The sequence below is a fragment of the Melopsittacus undulatus genome, chromosome 11, assembly GCF_012275295.1.
Source record: "Melopsittacus undulatus isolate bMelUnd1 chromosome 11, bMelUnd1.mat.Z, whole genome shotgun sequence".
In the NCBI taxonomy this organism is placed as follows: domain Eukaryota; kingdom Metazoa; phylum Chordata; class Aves; order Psittaciformes; family Psittaculidae; genus Melopsittacus; species Melopsittacus undulatus.
In genome coordinates this window covers 16985586-17006439 of record NC_047537.1, presented here as the reverse complement: position 1 = coordinate 17006439, position 20854 = coordinate 16985586, and the positions used below count along the sequence as shown (strand labels likewise).

General features: G+C 41.0%; 2 protein-coding genes across 3 annotated transcripts in view; one reads left to right on the top strand and one right to left on the bottom strand.

The window, feature by feature from the left end:
- TBCD (tubulin folding cofactor D) overlaps window positions 1–6236 on the top strand; it is a 122765-nt gene extending 116529 nt beyond the window's left edge. For both annotated transcript variants that reach the window (XM_034067411.1, XM_031044813.2), the window contains 2 exons: window positions 3188–3272; window positions 5389–6236. In XM_034067411.1, coding sequence (XP_033923302.1) covers window positions 3188–3272; window positions 5389–5400 — 97 coding nt within the window. In that variant the 3' untranslated portion in view covers window positions 5401–6236. The remainder of the gene's footprint in view (window positions 1–3187; window positions 3273–5388) is intronic.
- The window catches only part of B3GNTL1 (UDP-GlcNAc:betaGal beta-1,3-N-acetylglucosaminyltransferase like 1), a 118409-nt gene continuing 99300 nt past the window's right edge, over window positions 1746–20854 (bottom strand). Inside the window, exons 9-13 of the mRNA XM_034067412.1 lie at window positions 19550–19685; window positions 10520–10588; window positions 8934–9008; window positions 7278–7403; window positions 1746–3478 (exon numbers count right to left, since the gene is read on the bottom strand). Of these exons, the coding sequence (XP_033923303.1) occupies window positions 7323–7403; window positions 8934–9008; window positions 10520–10588; window positions 19550–19685 (361 nt within the window). The 3' untranslated portion in view covers window positions 1746–3478; window positions 7278–7322. The remainder of the gene's footprint in view (window positions 3479–7277; window positions 7404–8933; window positions 9009–10519; window positions 10589–19549; window positions 19686–20854) is intronic.

Sequence of the window (20854 nt, the reverse complement as noted above, 5' to 3'; positions counted from 1 at the left end):
CTAAAGAACTATCTGGTATATTGTCCCACTGTACCATTGTGTGTGTGTACGTGCGCATATATATAGATATATAATATATATATATGTGTGTGTTTTACATGTATATGGAGACACACACCACATACCATTGTGGCATGTGTAAATTCACTACTAGATAAAGTAAAATATCCATTACTTTTTTAACAACATAAAAAGGGAGGAAATCTTGGAAGTTCTCCATGAAGCAGAGAGCGGGCTGTGCACACAGTTAAACATCAACTGCACAGACAGTTTCTTGGCATGATGAGCACTGGCAGGATCTGGGGAAAGGAAGGATCTCTGCAAGCTGCAGAACAACAGAATTAGCAGAACAGCTCAAATCTCCCATGAAATGTCATTACTCAAAACACTACAAACGCTGTATTCAAGCAAATACTTTGAATTGGAACAGTTCAGTTGTTTCCCAAGCATAAGATGGCATGAATTATACAGACACTTCTCTAGAGCATAATTCACTCATTTACCTCCTTTTACCTTCTCCAAGGGCAGGGCAGCAGGGCCCCTTCTTCCCAAGTAGGATTCACCAAAGCTTAAATCAGTTCATTAGTTTTGCTGCCATGTTAAATGTGTTTCCTTGTTCCAGATGACGCTCCTGGGTCATGGGTGCAGTGGCCCAGCACCCTGCCCCAAGCAGTAGTCAGTACATGAGAATAGACAGATATAAAAAAAATACATTTATTTGGGCATTACATTAAATGGAGTTTTGTCTTCATTGACATTTCATGGAACTAAAATAAACCAAGACATGTTCAGAGAACAAAGCTACCTCAGGGTTGTGGGTGACATTGTTCAGACTGATACTTACATCATTTCAATTTTATTTATGTTCATTTCTGTGTTTGAGCTCAAGTAACTTTGTATGTGGGAAAAGAAAATGAAGTTTGTCACTGTAAGGGATGGCTGCTGCTGTCTTTTCCTGAAATTTCCAAGATAAAACTCAGTGACATTCTCAGGTTTGAAGAACTGGTTACTAACAGTTCTGCCTGTTGTTAAAATGCCTGTTGTGTAACTACACAGTGGTGCTTAGTATCATGTTCAGTGTGATTCATGAAATCTGAGTTGAAGAACAGCCATGCTTAGAATCATAGAATGGTTTGGGTTGGAAAGGGCTTTAAGATGATCCAGTTCCAAGCCCCCTGCCATGGGCAGGGACACCTCAAACTAAACCATCTCACCCAAGGCTTCATCCAACCTGGCCTTGAACACTGCCAGGGATGGAGCATTCACAGCTTCCCTGGGCAACCCATTCCAGTGCCTCACCACCCTAACAGTAAAGAATTTCTTCCTTATATCTAATCTAAACCTCCCCTGTTTAAGTTTGAAGCCATTTCCCCTTGTCCTATCACTGCAGTCCCTAATGAAGAGTCCCTCACCAGCATCCCTGTAGGCCCCCTTCAGATACTGGAAGCTGCTCTGAGTTCTCCACGCAGCCTTCTCTTCTCCAGGCTGAACAGCCCCAACTTTCTCAGCCTGTCTTCATGTGGGAGGTTCTCCAGCCCCTGATCATCCTCGTGGCCTCCTCTGGACTTGTTCCAACAGTTCCATGTCCTTTTTATGTTGAGGACACCAGAACTGCACACAATGCTCCAGGTGAGGTCTCATGAGAGCAGAGTAGAGGGGCAGGATCACCTCCTTTGACCTGCTGGTTATGCTTCTTTTGATGCAGCCCAGGATACGGTTGCTTTCTGGGCTCTGAGCACACACTGAAGCCGTCTCATGCTCATTTTCTCATCAACCAACACCCCCAAGTCCTTCCTCACAGGAAGTTACATAAAGAATTTGTTCACAGAAACAACAGAGGAGGAGCAGATTCCTGCTGTCACACAGGGGTGCTCACAGTACCACAGTTAGACATGGTACACTTACAGCCAACCAGCTCCAGAAGCACCAGTGGTAGGACAGCAATAATGGGTTAGTACAAGAAAGGAAAATACTTCCTAAAAACCAGTTCAGCAGCACAATTAGTCTGTTTTCCCCTTGTCACTTCCAGGGTGTGATGGGGCTGCCTGGTTTGTGCTGAGTTCGGGCTGGCTCTAAGCTCCCCAGTGCAGTACATCCACTGCACCAAGAGTAAAGATGAAGAGCTCGTTCACTTCAAACTTAATTGTTTTATCTCATAGATTTAACTGTTTACAAAAGAGACATTTGAAGCCTTTGCCGAGTGTCAGAGGGGGCTGCTTGTTACTCTCAAGTGCTCTCAGTGCTAGAACAACCAGTAACTTCTGAATTACAAGCAGCATTAACGGCAGGAAGCCAAATGAGAACTAATGTTTGGGGAAGACAGTAATTACTGGCTGCACAGATTTGTTCTTGTTGGAACAACAGTGTTTGTCAAACAGTTGTACAATAGAGTTTAAACTAATAACTCCATAAATAAGAAGTTTGTTCAGCTACAGAAAGGGTTCAAATATTAAATATGACAAATTGTCCAGAGTTATTCCTAACTTGCCCTTTCAGCTTTTTCTCTGTAGCTTTGGACTCTGTTTATGTGCTAAGAGTTAAGTTCTGAGTCCTTCATTTACAGTTGTTCTTAAGAAAACCAAAACAAATCTACTGAAATGGTGAGTAATGGGAGCAGTCTCACAGCATTCCGGAGTGGTAGATTTTTACAGCATGAAAAAGAATGTTGTCTGCATGGATTTTTAGCATTTGGGAGCTTTTTGTAACTGACAGTTCTTGAGGAAATGATCTCATGGACATGATGCTATTGCAGAAACCTCTAAAAGACAAATGCAAGGTCTGGATTTTGCAGGAGAACATCAAATGTTCTCCAGATGCAGTGACATCTATCTTAATTCTTGATGAAAAGACTTCTTAAACAAGATGGGACTGTGACTTTAGAGAATAAATGATTGAACTTTTAGTCAAAGGGCTACATGAATAAGTGTTAGATCTTGGACTACAGAAATCAAAAAGAATCGTTTTGGACATTTTACCATTAACTGGTCACTTGTGGAGGACTCACTGTGCACTTTGGGGGTGTCTGCCCCGAGATGGTACCAAAATGTTGCTCTTAAACCATGACACAACAAATACTGCTACAACTGTACATGAAGGAAGAGCTGCACACACAGTACAGTGATGGTATGGATGTAGCCAGCTGCCAGGTTTTATGTGTCAATTAACTGGACAATACTTCCCCGCACAGGGAGGCTGAACTGCCCGTGGTAAGAGAGAAGCGCAACTGCCTCTGTGATCTCATGAACGTGCCCAAACCACAGCTGGTGTCCAAGGTAAGAAAAAGCAACAGGCTCCAGAGGGGCTTTAGAGAAACAGTGATGATCAACTGTTCCCCCACCCCTACTGAGTACTGGTTCAGGAGGAACTTCCTCACACCTGACTACACAACACAGAGAATTGCTGGAGACTCTTTGGCTTGAGCCCTTCCAGTCTTGCTTCTTGAAAACATTCCAGGCCTGTAGCATGACTCAGACCAAACCTAGAATGAAAAATGCAATACAGATGTTTCAAAAAACTGACATTCCTGAGGAAAGAGAAGAAAGGATAAAACCCTCCCCATCAAGTTCAACAGCAAAATAACGTGAGCTGAAAGCACAGAGTTCTAACATTGCCTAAGAGGCAGAACAGAACTTAACAATTAATACATTCACAGAAGGCAGACACCGTGTCCCCACATAGGCCCCATTCCATGCACATCTTTTAGAATTGCCCATTTTCTGCTCAGTCAGGGGTTCCTCTCCTCCCTGTCCAAAGGTGAGGAGGCTGAATCCTTACTGCTTTAGAGAACATGTGTTAACATGACAGCTTACAAAGAAAAGTTAGTTTTACTTTGAGCAAGGTGAAAATGCTCAATGACCTAAGGCTACTTCCCTGCTTATCACAGGCACCCACAGCATATGATCTATTCTGTAAACAGATTAAGCTTAAAAATAGTGGTAGATTGCTTTATTCTTGGCTTTTGTAATATTCATTATGCTTTCATAGCTCTAGCATGCTTTGTCCTTTGTAATCATTTTAGAATTCAGAAACATCCCCTGTGCAGTCTCCTTTCCTAAGAGGCTGGATCTTCATTTCCCTCATTTTCTAAACTACCTGAACACCATTAGGTTTATTTTCATTACTAGAATTATGCAAAACATTGGGGTTTTTTGCCCTGCACGGAATTGCATTTTTAGCATTAGCCTTTCTCACAGCTGTACCATCTGTGGCTGAAAGCCACCAAGTCCTTTCTCTTGCACAGCATCTAAAGGAGATCTTAGCTGGTGATGCTTTTACAGTGCTTGTTGAACTGGCTCTGTGTGATTGTTACATGATGTAAGTCTTTGAGGACAGCCAGTTCCTCCTGTGTGATATTCTGATAATCCTTTACACTGAAAATACTTCCTAATGCAAGTAGATCCTATGTTTTGAGTTATCATTGATTGGTATAGATATATAGATATATGTACACACACACAAAAAAAACCTATTTAAAAAACTGGTCAGAAGATCATACTTAACTGGTTACTTACTGTGAGTAAACTTCAGAGACACCCTGCTGTGCCCACAGAAGTTTCTTTACTCATCTTTCAGCTTTTCCCATCATGTCTACACCTTTGTGCTTTTACTACAATCTTAACAAATCTGCAACTACAGTTCTGTAATGTTGGTAAGCAAGACCTGGGCCCTCTCACCCATACATGGAACTGGTTTTAGAGCAAAAATCGCCTTGAGCATTGCTGAGTCAGGGTTTGCTATCAAGCACCAGAACTGTTATGTTCAAAATAAAGGTGTTTGTTACAAGATGAACTCCCTGATCTCAAAACCCCCTAATTTCAATTCGTTAATTATTGGAGGCTGAGAGAAGACTGACAAGTTAGGAGAAAACCGTCTCTAATGTATACAAACCAGTAAGCAATACCCAAATATACATACAGGTGTTTCAGGTGGAACTGTTACAAACAGCATCATATGCAATCTGGAAGTCAGGTGCTGAATTTGGAACTTGATCTTTTCCTCCTCTGTTAACAGAATCATTAGTATAACTTCCAGCAAAAAGAGTGAAGCCTGCACCTGCCCTGAGAAGTGCTGGAGTTCACTCTGAAAGTGACAGTGCACAACACATGGCTCTTCCAGAGCTCCCATAAATAGAGGAAGCCAAGCATAACAGGCTGAAAAGGTGGCCAAAGTTAATTTCAGCTGAAATCAGCATTTACAACGCCTTTAAAACTTGTACAAACCAAATCTGCTAGAGGATAGTTAAAAATCACGGTGTTAGAAAGGACTGTAGATGTAACAGCTTTGTATGTCTAAGTTTTCTTCTCCATTTTTAGTTTACTACATTACATGATTGAGGTACTGTTAAAGCACTGATACATGCCTACTCCATGTGTTTCTTCTCTCTTTTAGAGCTCAGCATGATGAAGCTGCAGGCACTGGCTGCTGGTCTGTCAACTGAAGCTCTGGATTCAGGTGCCATTAAGATGGATGAGTTCATGCTGCAGCATCCTGACAAAGGGGCGCTCAGCAGGAGCCGTGCAGCGTGCTGTTGAACAAGAGGCAGAGATCACATCTTACAGCACTGTGCAGCTCTGCCATGGGCAGGCAACAACGATTCAATGTGGTTTCAGTTTTTAAAGCCATTACCTGTAGCCACAAGATGGCAGTTTCTCTTCATACTTCTGTCGCGACTGACCTAGGTTATGTTTTTAATGTCAGTGATTTATACTTCTACAATTCTGAATGGAGCTATTCAGGCTGTGCTTGCTGTACACACATTTAGTATTAAACCTGCCTTGCTGCATTAGTCTCTGAAAAGAATTGTTTTTCAGAGGTGAGTATGGCAGTGCTTAGTGAGAATGAAATCTTCCTGAACATGCAGTATCTCTGTGGATAAACCTGTCATACTCATGTCATAGTAAAACAAAAAAATCCAAGTTTCACTTCAGCTCAAGTCAAAAATCTCTCTCTCAGTAGCTCTTTATAGAAGTAATTCAAAGTAAATGGTTTTTGAGGTAAACTAGCTTTAGGGATTGAAGCTTTATCCTGCTGAAAAACAGAGTACTTCCAGCAACCACGAGGAATTTAGACCATTTCGTATTGACCATAAAATGAAATTGCTGGTAACATTTATGATCTTTAGCAAGTTAATGTGCTGGGGAGGACAAATGCACAGGCAACATGATACTCTAATTAAACCATGTTATCTGATGGTTTGAATTAAATCTCACTATCCCAGCACTTCAGGTAGAACAATAGCTCTGTGTGTGTGTGTGTGTGTGTGTGTACATGTACCTATGAAGATTTAAAAGGAAGGAAAAATTCAGGCAGAGGAGCTAAACCCAAGCCAGTTTCTCTGTGAAATACCTGTTACAAACTGCAGCAATCTTCTCCTGCAGGTGTTCACTTCCAAAACTACTCCTTGGCTGTCTCCCAGGGCCTTTTTAAGAAGGTAACTATAAATTGTATTATTCTGTACTTCCTAAGTATACTTGCAACCTGTCTGGGAGATTAAATTCAGTGTAGATCAGACCCATTCACTGCCTATTACACAATCAGTACTAATTCGTGTGGCTGTGTGTGACGCAGGGCTGCCCACAGGTATTACTGCAAGAGGAATGCTTCTGAACGCGCAGCCCCAGTGTTGTTGCACTGCGATTAAAATGGAAAATTCTGGAACATTCTTAAAAGACCTTGGATTTGCAAAGTTATTCCTACAGGTCCCTGCTGCAAGAAAAACCCTGAGTTGCGTTGGCAATACCTGCTTATTCAGGAAAACCTGAGAGGGTCCAGTGAAAACGGTCAGCATCTGTCCATGCAAACACACATCTGGCTGCCAGATGACGGTACAGACACAGCTACTTTCACACAGCCCCAGTTGGAGGATGCCACGCTCCAGTCACAGCCTGGCCCTGTACAGAGAGCTTCACCTCAGCCAGCAGCGGCTGCGGCATCCAGTGGCAGGGAATGGCTGAGTGATGTTTGACAGAACCCTCTTCTTTACACTTCCAGTGGTTACAGGCTTTGCTTAGTGCATTTCTAAGGGTTCCCTATGGTAACAATCCCCTTGTAATCTTATGGCCTGTATTGGATGGTTCTTTAAATTAGAAACACAATTTAACGATCAAACTGAACTTGGTAAACAAGGGATGTGCAATAGTAAAATGAGCAAATAGCATTATCCATGGTGTAACCAGGACCTCCCTTAGAAAGGGGTTGCTCAGCACAAAGATTAACTTAATAAAGCACAGATTGCAAAAAAATTCTAAACCTCTGAACACTTGGGTCTTCGTACTCACAGATGCACAGAGGATAACACGGCTTCAGTATCACTGCCTTGGTTGTTAGTTAAAATGGTAATAATCCACCCCTTCCTTCAAGTTCAGCATGTTCAGGTTTGTTTCAAATGCTCCACCTGTCAAATCCTGGCAGGGAAGAAAAATAGAATGAGCTTAACCAGACAAACACGTTTCAGGTTATAACAGGTTTGGGTAATTCTGGTCTCCAGACCGCAGAAGGAAGTCCTATTTGCAGAACTAACCATAAACAAAGAGCCAGGCTCAGAAATGTTTCCATTCAAAAATTAAGTGTGTGTTGAAAACCTGTAAGTTCAAATTAGTATTTTGGGGGGTGTCAGACAACTCCTTCTCATGCTGCAGTGTGGAACAGGAGGGCAAAACCGGACACAGCTCTGCAGGGTTTTTGCACACTTTGGTCCCTAATGCATCATCAGAGAATGGACCAAGGGGGTCATTTTGACACTAGAGTGGTTTTGTAGATACAGAACAAGGGGTGGCTTGTCTGATGAAAGAAACTTGTCATCAGACAGCTGAAATACTTTGCATAGTGAATGGTGTTTTGCTTTGAGCCCTAGTTACACTACCCCATCAGGAGCTGGGTGGGTTTGCTCCATGAGCAGTTGTGCAAAGCAGTGATGATGGCATAGAGAAAGCACAGCAACTGCAGTGTTTCTGAGCATTTCTGCTGAAGTTGTGGACCAGAGATTTCAGATAAGATGTTGTATTACAGTCTCATTGTGAGGGCTTCACAAATTAAATGTGCTTTATAACAGGTTGTACAGATGTTTTGTCTAGGGACTTCCACCCACCATTATATGTAGTATGAAGAGTTAAATTAGTTGTAATATTACTAGCTTATCCAAGAGTTTATCAACCAACAGTACATGATAATGCCCTAAGGTACTTTCAGTTGGGCTTTACAACTCATAGTTACGATCTCAGAGTTGATCATAAAGTTGGGAGTGCTAAGTTAAAAGGAGCCTGTACCACATGAGATGAGATTCAGCTAATCAACCTTTGCATGGATCCAGCACAGTGCTGGGATATCGGCGTTTGTATCTAAATACAGGTTTAGTTACTGTCAGACTTTTTACTAATGTTTGCAACTAAAATGTGTTTGTTATTTTGCTTTAAAGCTTCAGTGTTACCCCAAACACTGCGCTTTGCTGTTTTAAATGAAACAGCAAAATAATTGCTGGTTATCGTCTTCTAGTTATGTTACTAAGTCAATTAAAGCAGCTGAAATAAGAAAGTTGCCACAGTGTGGCACAGAAAAGGCTTTGGAATTGGCAAGGCAAAAACAAACAGTTTGTCAGGTCTCATCTAGAAATCAAAGCTTTTGTCATACATAGGGCTGCAAAATATGAGGAATAAATGAGGCCAGGTGATAACTGTATCTGCCCATTTGTGTATATAATGTTGGGCAAGAAAGTAAAACTAATCCAAGCTGTACTTTTCATTATTCTTAATACATCTCTACTTAACACTGCTGTTCTAAATCCCTGAAATACTCTGCTCAACCAATTTGGTTTAAAAGCCACTCAATTTCCTAGTAAAAGGTTCTGGGAAAAGCTACTTGCAGTAAATAGAACATAGTATTTGTAAGGAGCAAATGCCAGTTTCAAACGTAAAGCAAAGGCTGAAGGTGGCACTCACCAGCTTCATGCAGATAATGAAGGGAGGAGTTGCATCTCTGAAGTGACAAACTGGAACTCTTGGTTTTGGTCTCTCCTGCAGGAAGAAGCAGTAGGGTTCAGCAGAGGCACACAGGGCTACTTGAGCTTACTTGTAGAAGCTCTGAACACTGACAGGGGGAAACATTATTTTGAGACTATACATTAAATAGCTGCTCCCTCACTCCTTTGTTTCCCAGCTGGCTCAAGCACCCCCCTGTTCTTACCACAGTCTTTCAGTACAATTGAATTTCTCTGTCCAATGTTGCAGATGACACCAGATCTGAACTAAGCGCCTTCTGCTGTTGGAAGGAGAAGGTCTCACTCCTTCACCACTTTCTCCTTACCTCCAAGCTCTACTTTCAGCCTGTTCCCAAACAATTCCCTCTCGGATCTGATGGCCAGGTAGGCTGCTCTAACAGCCTACCTCATAAAATAATATGGGGCTTTTTGGTACCACTTCAGTGAGCTGCATCACTTACTGTGCCATCAGACACATCAAAGAAGGCACCGCAGTGGGTACAAAGGAGAAACCTTCTCTCTGAGTGGGAGCTGTTAAATGGTTTGTGCTCAACTGGGACTTCACCATGGAGCCAAGCTGCAGAATTTGCTAAGGAATCACAGCAGTTTGCAGTACAATCTTCATGACTGCTCTGGGAGCATGGCTACTTCTTAGGAAGACAAATGCACAGAAGCTGTAACAATTGTGCTCACAGTATCACTACACTGCTAGGTAGCGAGTCCTCAGGATTCCAGGTCAAGGTGCCAAACTCCCAATTTCTTTCATGCAGCTGCAAGCACTCATCAGCTTCCCATTATTGACCTTGATGTTACAGTTACTAAGCTGTGTATCTGAAGAGGTGCCCCTCCTCACCGCAGTCCTACTCCCATCAGATACAAGGATCGTGCAACCTGAGGGTAATTGATTCACAAGGTAACTCAATGGAGAATGTTTTATTTGGAAGGTTCCTTTTCTGCCAGATCAGCTCATTGAATCCAGTCACCCCTGAGCCACCAGCCTGCCTGGTCCATGATAACACCACAGCAGGAGTGTGTGCCTGAGGGCAGCACAGGGTCAGGCCACCCCACGCTGCAACAAGACATTTTTTCCCCCATCTGGCCTGTTTATTGCCATCTAAATACTATACTTCCTTGTCCAGGGAATAAAATGCTGCTGCTTACAATTCTAAGCTGCTAAAGAACCTGCCAAAGTTCTGTTCAGATCCAGTATACCCTATAGTACACAGACAGGTTACAGCTAATCACAGAAACTTGCTTTATTTTAATAGGTATTTGAATTTATCCATCATGAGCAAAATCCTAGTCCCACTTAAACAAAACTGTCAGTGAGGGCTGTGTGTTACCCTGTTACACCAGAATCCTTCCAAACTATATCTGAGTTTGTCTTTCTGAACTGACTTCAGCGAGGTCCATAGCTCTGGCTCCATAGTTTGCACTCCAGTATCAGTCCCCAGCAACCCAGTTTTCTGTCACAGCTTCCTTATCAGAATGAGTAGCCATACAAGATTTAAAATCAGTGTGCTCAGACACAGTAACAAAAGAACTAACCTCAGATTCCTCATACGTGTAGAATCCTTTTATTATTTTCTTTTCATCCACATCACAAAAAGCAGTTACCTGCAAAACAGAAATGGAGCATTTCAGTACTATCCCTTGCTACCACGGGTATTTCACCTGCAGTGTATCTGTGTCGGTAATGCTACAGGCATGTGAATGAATGCAAAAATAGAGCAATGTTCCTTGGTCCTCCTATAGAGCTTAAACAGTTCCTAAATCCTTTCCAGGCCTATCTTAAGGAGATGGATGTGTTTTGCAGTTGTCCATGAGCACACGATGTTTCTACAAACATGAGAACGGGATCTAAGCTACTTACTGCATGAGACAAAACAGCTATGAGATCTTCAACTTCATCCTCAGCAATATGCCAAGTAAAGTACAACCAGAAATTAGCTTTCTCATTTTGGCCCGTAATTCCAACTAACACCTAAGATTAGATAATACAAACCCTCCTCCTGCCCACCGCAAGCTATCTTATCACCAGATAGCTCACTACTGCAGTCCTAACACTACTGCTTCGGATGCTCTGGTAATGCCAGCCCCAATTCTAGGTCATAACACACCATGTTTGGGAATTCCTGTGGGTTTGGACTGAAAAGTTCAGTAGATCTGGTATTTAAACACATATCATTACTGCTTCATTTTGGTTCTTCTTACTGTAGTTATGGAAGCATTATCTGCAGCCCTAATTGCCAGATATTTTAGATGGTTTTCTATTTGCATTCCTCATAAATATACAGGCAGAATAAATGCAACCCAAACTACACAGTGGCCTCATTTTTGAACCAATAAGTTGTCAGTAACATAGCTGTTTCCTTCTGCCTTACATTTGATCTACTCATCTACACCAAACTCTTACACTGAAGCAGAACAGTTAACACAGTTAAGAACTTGCAGAAATCAATTATTCTGGTGAAAGCTGGATAGCAGTTTTCCTATCTTTAATTGCTGCATTAAAAATTGATTCACAACACTTACTGCTGAGAGAATGTGAAAAGCCCAACAGCTGTTTATTAATTTACTAAGTTAGAGAAGGCTGCAAAAGGCTGGCTCTCTTCCTGTGCCTGCAGACCCCTCTCACACTTTCTTCCTGTGATTAAGATACTTTTCTTTTACCTAAAGTGACCTCACTGACTTTGCACAGAGGCAAACTGACACAAGAGTCATCATGCTGCACTTGTGCATCGTGCCACCTTGACAGCCCCAGGGCAAGACTGCAGAGGACCAGAACTGTGTTATAGGTGTTTCCAGGCATGGCCAGACAGAGCTGTGTGCTCCTGCAACATAAAAGCTGTTTCTGCATCAAAAGTACTTTGGAGATACTTCCCCAATCCAACTGAACAGTTTGCTATCTAAATCCTTAAAGCAGCAACCATTAGCAACTCCGTCAAAGACAAAGATCTTTAGGCTTTCATTTTCTCTTGAACGCATGTTAACACACTTTACATTTCCAACCCTATTTCTATGACCACTGTAATGCGTTACTGTAGCTAAAAAAAAAAAAAAAAAGAGCACAATAAACTACATCACAAGATTTGCTGTACCCACCTTACCCATCTTACTTATATATCTAGATACACACATGTATGCACATATACATGTATGTGTGTATATTCTCTTCATATATATATATATGAGAAGAGAAGCAAGTGGAAGCTACTGGGGAAAGAGAGGTTCCTTTGCTGTTTACTTTTCATTCTGTGTTAACCACCTTTAAATTCTCCAATATCCTGCAAATCTGGCAGTGTTCAAGGCCAGGTTGGACACAGGGGCTTGGAGCAGCTGCTCCAGTGGAAGGGGTCCCTGCCCGTGGCAGGGGTTGGAGCTGGATGAGCTTTAAGGTCCCTTCAACCCAAACCAGTCTGGGATTCTATGAAACCTCAGTTCCACTATTAATGTTTCACTGTCCTAGAAGCTGCGCTCACTACAAACAAAATTCAGCAGGATAGGTCTTCATTGCCCACCCAACAGAGTTCTGGGAATAAACACAGTCCAATACACTGACTTACCTTCCAATAACTGAAGCTGTTTTTTCAGCTGCTTATCCTCCTGTGCATTTTGAAGACCAAACCAAAATGCCAAAACGCTTGACATAAGGCAAAGTGAAATTCTGTCTACACTTTAATGTCAGTAACTGAGAATCCAGCTGCGACATCTGTGCTGGAAAGCATCACACCATTCACCTTCCGCACACTGCAATACAGTTCACAGAAACCTCCGAGTGGTGCATGGATTTCTTCTTAACATGAATGAGGCCAAAGAAGCAAAGCCAGTTCTTGTATCACTAGATTACTAATATTCATGATACTTCCTCTCATCCTGTGCCTAACTCATCCTACCATGAGTAGAAAATGCTGCAGCCAACTGCCCAGCCCCAGAGGATGTAGCACATGGAACCTTTGCTAGCTCCACAGGTCAGGCTGTGACAGATTCCCTCTGGAACATGGAAATGACTCAAACCTTTGAGTTACCAATAAGGCATCTCCACATATAATTCCCAAGGGATTCAGCCAACTTAAATCTGGTATTTACAGTATTCTAAACCAGGTCAGACTTGAATGGGCAATTTTTCTGCCAGACTGTGCACCATGTGGGTGGCCAAAATGTAAGTCAATGTTTTTTTCTGACACACACCATTTATTTTCCAATTAAAGAAAATCTGTCTGGAGCCTAAATACAGGATTTGTGCAGAGTTGTTTATCTGGACAGTGAACTTAAGGCATGAGGTTTATTTGAGCTATTTACTTTATAGGATAAACCCAGAGTTACCTATTTATTTTTCTGCATTAATGAGCTTCTTTCTTGTATCTTTTATGAAGAGCAGCCATCCATACATGAACTGCTGTCTCGCAGGGAGGAAGCTATGAATTATAAAGCTATAAAGCAGTCTCAAGTTGATGGGGATTTTTCTCTCCTTCTAGCTCTTTGGCAATGCCTCTGATAATGTGACTCCATTGAAGCTTACAGAGTCCTCAGATCACACTTCAGTTTTAAGAAAATACATTAAGGATTACATATTTTGGTTTTGAACATCACTTGCGTACTTCCAAAACAAAGAAAAAAGACTGCTATTTCCCTCAGCTACAAATATCTGTTATATGCAAGCTCTATAATTACTAAAAGTAATTTTTACAACTATGGATTGCAACATAACATTAACAACAGTGTAAGGGGGAAAAGGAGAAAAGAGTTTTCTCTCTCATAAGGCACAGTTTACACAGCTCAAAAGATAAGATATTTGTGCAACAAAAAAAGCTCTGCTAGGGGAACACACGTTTGAGGAAGATAAAGGCAGTTCTCTGGCTGGTTCCTTTTAATAAACACAGCCCTGAGTGAAGGGACACACAGGCTGGGACTATCAGACCTCCCTGTGGTAAAAGGATGTTAACGGGCAGCAGATTAATCCTACTCCAAACGTAGGACCCAAGAAGTCAGTGAGAGTGGGCCTGGGCTGGAGCTGTAATTACCTACCTGTGTGAGCTGTGTGACCATTGCATCTGAAATCAGCTTGTTTCCTCCTTACCTTGTTTACTGCCTTGTAGGCCACTGCAGAGGATGCTTCCTTGCACTTCCCATTCCACTCACATTTCCTAATGGAAAACCTGACAGATTTTATCAGCCCAGTAATGTCCATTTATGGTAAATGATCTTCACAGGATTTTTTTTCCCTCATTTTATTTCCACCTGGGGGCTGCTTCAGGTCTGCAGTGATCATTTACCACAAGCAACAAGATGTAATCACAGCAAATGCTCAAGATCTGCTCTGGCTGGAAGGAGACAAGAGGCAAGTTTTACAAGGGAGAGGGAACGACTTAGTAGAGCATGACAGGAAAAATGGACAAACCTCTTGCTAAGTGGTCACTTGCACTGTCTCCTCTCCCTCCTCATTGCATCGACTGGTCTCAGAGAATTATCTTTAATGACAACAACCTGCAAACTCTACATAATCCTGTAGGAGCAGATCTTCCCTGCTGCAATCCCTCCACAGCTCATGCAATCCTTCATCCGTTTTCAACTTCTGGTGACCCTGGTGATTCTTCTATTTATAATTCTTTCATTCAAACTCACATAAAGCCTCGGGAGCATGTTAATATACATCTCTGCAAAGTTACATCAATTTTGGCCATTCATGTCAAAACAAAGTAACTGAAAGCATTATGTTGCAAATTTAAATAGACACAGTTAATGACAAACAGACCAAGAGACAGGCAGAGGCATAAACATCTTCCAGTATGCCACAACTGAAACCATGATAGGAGGAAGCAACCTTCCATCACAGTCAGAGGGATTTTCAGTATCAGGGTGCTGCTTTTATCTCCCCACTGTAGCATTACAGCCACAACAGAAGCTGTGGTTATCTAAACTCCAAGCACACACTCCATGACTGTTTGAAGACACTATTCCATGACAGATAGCAGCATTGTCCCTCTTTGCACATAAATCTGCAACATTGCTCAAGAGAACTATAATACCAGAATCCAACATGCAAAATAAGCTGCTAAACACTGTATGTACAAACTACCCCCTTATTACATAGAACAAACAGCAACCCAGATAACTGCATTGGTTATTCCAAGAGCATAACCAATAACTGCAACAGCAGCAACAAAACACACATTGCAAAAGCACATCTTCCCGAGTGGAAGCATTCACTATACTCCAAAAGAAAGCCTCTATTTTACCCCATGTTGGTTCAGGATGCTTTACACCTGGATTTAACTGGAACTTCCAAATTTCTCTTTTAACTTGCTTTCCCCTTGTCATTCTTTCATCCACAGTTAAGGTGAACATAATAATTTCCCTTTATTTATGTTTCTTTGCTTTGATATGTCCCACTTCACTCCCTCATACTGCTTTTTATATACTTCAGAGCAGTTAAAATGCTACCAAACTTAAAACAGTTCTTGCTTTTGTGAGTGAGCTGAAGGATCCCAGTTGAACTGGAATTCAGAGATGTTGCTCTTTGAGAAAGGTGAAGAGAAACTAAAAGATGATTTTAAATTGTTCATGGGCCAGGAAAAAGGGTGCACAAAATACTGCCTCAAAGCTTTCAAGCTGCACTGGTGGGTAGGGTTGTCATAGAGAAACTGCACGGGCTGCCTCTGTACTAGGACTGCTTCCATGCCACTAATTAGCCAATGCTTATTTCATCCCTTCCCCTCTTTTTCTGTTCATTACTTAAATGCTATTTTTAGCTCTCGGAAATGACACAAAATGTTAATGCTGAAGTTCTCCTTTTAGCTGAAGTTTGGGGGAGAATAAAAGAGCAGACAAGACAGCTCAGAAACCCTCCAGGCATATGTAGCATCCCCAAAACATTTGGTTTCCATCTTCAGCTGCAAATTATAGACAAGACGGATGTGTTTTAAACAAAACAAGGTCTGTTCAACTTCAGTCTTGCAGAAATGCTAATACTGAACCACTGTCAACTGCGTGAATCAAGAAGGGGACAGCCAGGAAACAGAATTTCCCTAAGAATACTGAGATCCTGGTAATGAATTCATAAAAAACCCTATTAGTTGAGTAACTTTTTTCTTGTGTTGCTCTTTAGCAAAAATACCGAGCCTTGGACTTTTGCCTGAACTCTTTGGAGACAAGATGTCTGCAGGAAAGGAGAGGATATTGCTTAGGTGTCCCTTTTCTCTTTTAATAGGGCCATAATTCAGATTCAGAGTGTTTTCTAAACAAACTAAAGTAGTAATTTGTTAGTAACTATGAACATCCACAGGCTGCTGCTTCCTGGAATGGCCAAAATTGGTTCTTTCTAAGAAACAATGCTGTTCAGCATGCAATATATTTATACTTTCCAAACGTCCCACAAAACCCTCGTCAGTGTAAGAAACACAACTGCCTCATTTAGCAGGTTCTAAAAATACCAGAAACATCCTTTCTGGAAAAGATGTTTTCTTACATGCCCTAAACTTGACAGATCAAAGAATGAATTCTCTTCCTGAAGATTTAATAGACTTTCAGGGATTTCAGTTGTGTTTCTATTCACAATTACAAACAACACAAGCTGTATATAACAGTGCATAGAATAATATAATGTGGGTGGGTTATTGCTTATTCTAGGAGTATGTGTCTCTGATTTTCTACAGGTACTTAGTCCCAACTGTGCTGTGCTGGGACTCCACATCCCAACCGAAATCAGTCTCATGACATCTAATGGAATTCCCAATCTCAATAAAAGGATGCAGGGATAGCAAAACAGAGCACAGGTGAAATTCTCAAGAGTCAAACCTGACAAAAGGATAAACCCAGCTGAAATTAAATTTAGATAGTTAAATTATACAGCTCAGTTAAATTATGCAGCTTATTCTGGCAATTTTACCTGCATTTCAAAGGGGCTTAGACCTTTTAAGATCACACTGGTTTACACAACTGGACCTTCAGAGGAGAAAAAGGTACTTGTATTGTTGTAATACATCATATTTTGTCTTAAGGGCTTTTGGAATTGTAATTTAAAGGTGTCTATTTCACATAATTGATGAATTCATATCCCAGGGCCTCCATTTACAAGACAACACTAGATTCTACTTGTAGATTCAAAACTATACTGAATCTCCAGTGTTCCCATAATTAACAGAATATATGAAAGCTTAGATCTTGTTAAGGTAGTCTTAAAAGGGTGAGACAGGAAATGTGTTTTACTGTTTTTATGGCTGGAAAGGACAAAGCAACAACTATTTACAGCCTTTGTTCATGTGGGATTTTAGTGTCTTTTGGCAAGAGCTGAAGATTAGTCACAAAATACCTGAAGGATTTTTATGAAGTAGAACATGGAGTTTAACTACCTGCCTTTTACTGCTATTCACTTAGCAGAAAATGAAAACTCCCATGAATTACCTATTTTATGAATTTATTTCCTGAAATTCCAGCAAAGTAATCCCTTGTTTAGCACGTGGAGAAGGGACAGGTTTTAACTACTTCTACAGCCTTTTGCCAATGACTTACTATGAAACATGAGGATACCATTTAAGCTGCATTTTTAACTGAGATGGATAGACTAAAGGCCACTTTTGGAAAAGCTAGAAAGCTCCAATGGCAATCTAAGAACCTGAACAACCACTTAAAACTAGTGCTTTAATCAGTAAAGACAGCACCAATTTCATCACAAGTTAGCTATCTAAAAGTTAGGCCTCTATCCCACTTAGAACGATCCAAGTAACTTTCTGAAGCTATTTATCTTCATTACTTACTGAGAAAACCTCTGAATACTTCAGATAGCATGTCAGACAGTGGGTAAGCTTCGATCACTCTGTGTAAGGTATTGAGGATCAGGCTGTGACTGCATTTCAGCAGCAGTTTTCTGCAGTACATTTGCAAAATGAGTCATACTTGGCATGTGCGGTTGTGTCTGGCGTGTAAGTTTGCTCAATGTGTCTGCTATAGTATCCAGTAATGAATGGGTTAGTGCTCAATGCAGTATTTCAATATCAAGCTAAAGCATACTGGAATATGTGCAGTTGTAACCTTGACAGAAGCAAAACAGTATCATGGCCTGCAACACTGCCAAAGCAAACGTTATGTAAAGGTCAGCTGGAAAGCATGTCAAGATCCAGTTAATTAGAACCACGCTGTCAGTTGCTAGCACACCGGGAATGACGGCTGGTTCTTGCTGAAGGAGAGGTAAGATACGGTTCTTTGGCAGAAAAATGGCAAAAACACATCAGTATTATTTTTCTCTTGCCCTTTTTATCATCTCTGCAGTGACATCTTCAAATTATGGTTGTGTTTACTGAACAGGATGTGAAGTTCTGAATGAGTCACCTATAAAAGCAGGTCATTTTGCACAGAGAAAAATGCAATGGTTGGTAGCAAGTTAGTGGAATTCCAAAGTGCTCTGCAAAATACTAGCAAAAGGGAACATTTCCACAAATTCCTCCCAAAGCCTGGGCACCTTGCACTGCATGACCAAGTTAACTCGCTACATGTAATGGACTGTTCTGTCCTCTTTGAGTGATGTAACTGATGAGAGACACCCAGCACCAAACCTTTCTTCATGCCACATGACGGCAATGAAAGAGAGGTGGCACCGGAGAATCAAGCAGGAAATTGAGGTTCAATTTTGGTGAATTGTCTGTTTACTGTATGAGTGTCCCCAGGTCCATTCATTTCAACTATGGGTTCACAAAACTACTTTATTCTGTTTCATATGTGTGTGGTCTGAGGGCCACAACATTAATCAGGTTTATATATATATTTGTCATTTTGTCTTCCCATCCGTATTTTTGAGAAAAGAAAACACATTCAGTAATAAAACGAATGTTATGGGGCTCTTTATAAGAAACAGCCATTTGACATTAGCCCTAAAGTATTTATCTAACAAAAAGTTATTTAGACAAAAAAGTGCTATAAAAGGCGTTTAAACTCTCAGACAAACCTCTCCTGAGAAATATCTGCTATTGCCAAATACAAGTAACCTCCACATTTTCAACTGATTGCAAACAGAGTTAGACAGTCACGTACAAGAGTTTCTACTTGCCCATTCACCCCACCCTTACTTTTAAAGAATCAAGCTTTTCAAAAGGGAGTTACAGTAGAACTAGTCCTCATAATTCAAACCAGGATGATGAGCATCCAATAGGGATCTGTCCAGTATCCACTTTAGGAGCTAGGCAACTATTATACATGTATGAATAACCCTGGATAAGGTAGTCTGGTATTTTACCATCCAAATAAAGAGTTATTCTACTCACCTTGGGAACCTGGCTACTACACAGTTAGTTACACAGCAGCAGGCCATAAACAGGTAGACACTGTGTCTATCTATTATTGTGCTCAGTCACCAGCAAGCAGGAATATGGGTACATGTGTTGTTCTACATACACACCATACTCTCTAAATAAAGTAATACAGCATTTTAAAACACATTATGCAGAATAATAAGAATTATATTAATCCTCAACTAGCAGTCTGGGGACAAAATATGAGAATTTCCCTCCAATATGTTAGCAGCAAGGAGGCATGTGAAAGAGGAGGAAGTGAGTTGTGCAAATTTACCCACTCTGCCTAGCTCACCTTTTTCCGATTAGCTGGTGACAAGCTCCGGTAGAGCTTCTTGCCTTGCTTGCCAGCATTCCAAATGGTGAATGATGTCCAGGAGCTGAGGACTCTGTCTTCAAGAAACCTGACTCGGTGATTCCAAATGGTTCCCCTGGAGGGTTAGAAAAGGAGTAGATTTTGATCCCCAAAACTTTCAGCATTATTATATACCTATATGCATATGGACACATAGACAATAAACACATTTAGGATTCATTAATTAGGAACTTCTCATCCTTGAACAGTTTTGTAGACACAATAAATTGATTTCCTCAGTTTATGGCTTGATTGGGTGAATATTCCTAATTTACATCTCTTGAACAAGGTACCACGACTTGAAAATGTCTTTCATAGGTAATTCAAATAAACACCTAATTGTCTTTCCTTTCTGAAAGCACTTCTTCAAAGAGTTTTTCCCATCTGCTTTATCATGACAGAACACAACACACTTTGTAAGAATCGTTACAACTTGTTCTGCAATTTGTAATACATCCCCTGATCCAAGAAATGAGATGTTGGAATTAGTTAAAGCAGCACCAGACAAAAAAAAAACCCTAGTAGTTTTCTGTGAGATCCTCAAGCTGCCAATGGTTTTCTTTGTCTTAGGAAGCATGTGGTTTTCCTACCAATACCCATTCTTCACAGTTTCAACCTTGAGCCCCAGAGTCTTCCGACTATATCAAGTTAGTATGGAATTTAAACACCAAAATACTCAAAGAATATGTTGTTTTTTTCTGTTTCAAGACTTCTGATGCATGAGTCAGCACAGGTTATCGCAGGGCAGCTACTGTAAAGTACTTCAGGTCTTTAAGTGCAGCAGATTTTAGAGGAAAATCAAAATCTATTCAACTTTTCTTGATATTGAGGATCTAAACTGTCCAGGTGGGTAGACAGACAAGAACAGCTACAGGGATGCTGCTGTCAGTCACCCTCACCCATGGATCAGTCTGCTCCTCCTAGCTGCAGTTCAGATTATCCACAATCCTGTAAGCATTACACCAAGTTTGGTTCTATTTCATAAGTAAAATACAGGAGCATGATGGCTAGAGACGTCTGATGGCCCAGCACTGCAGTAACATCTGACTTCTATGAATCAGATTATCAGATTTCACAAAGTCCTGGACCAGATTTATTATTCCAAATTATTCCTTTGAAATATCCCTCTGACGTACAAATATAACATTTGAGGTTACTGAGATTACCAGGCAATCTAATTTGTTCCCAAAAGTTTGTTACAAACCTCTCTAATATTTCAGTGATAAGAATTTGGTGGTTTTATTT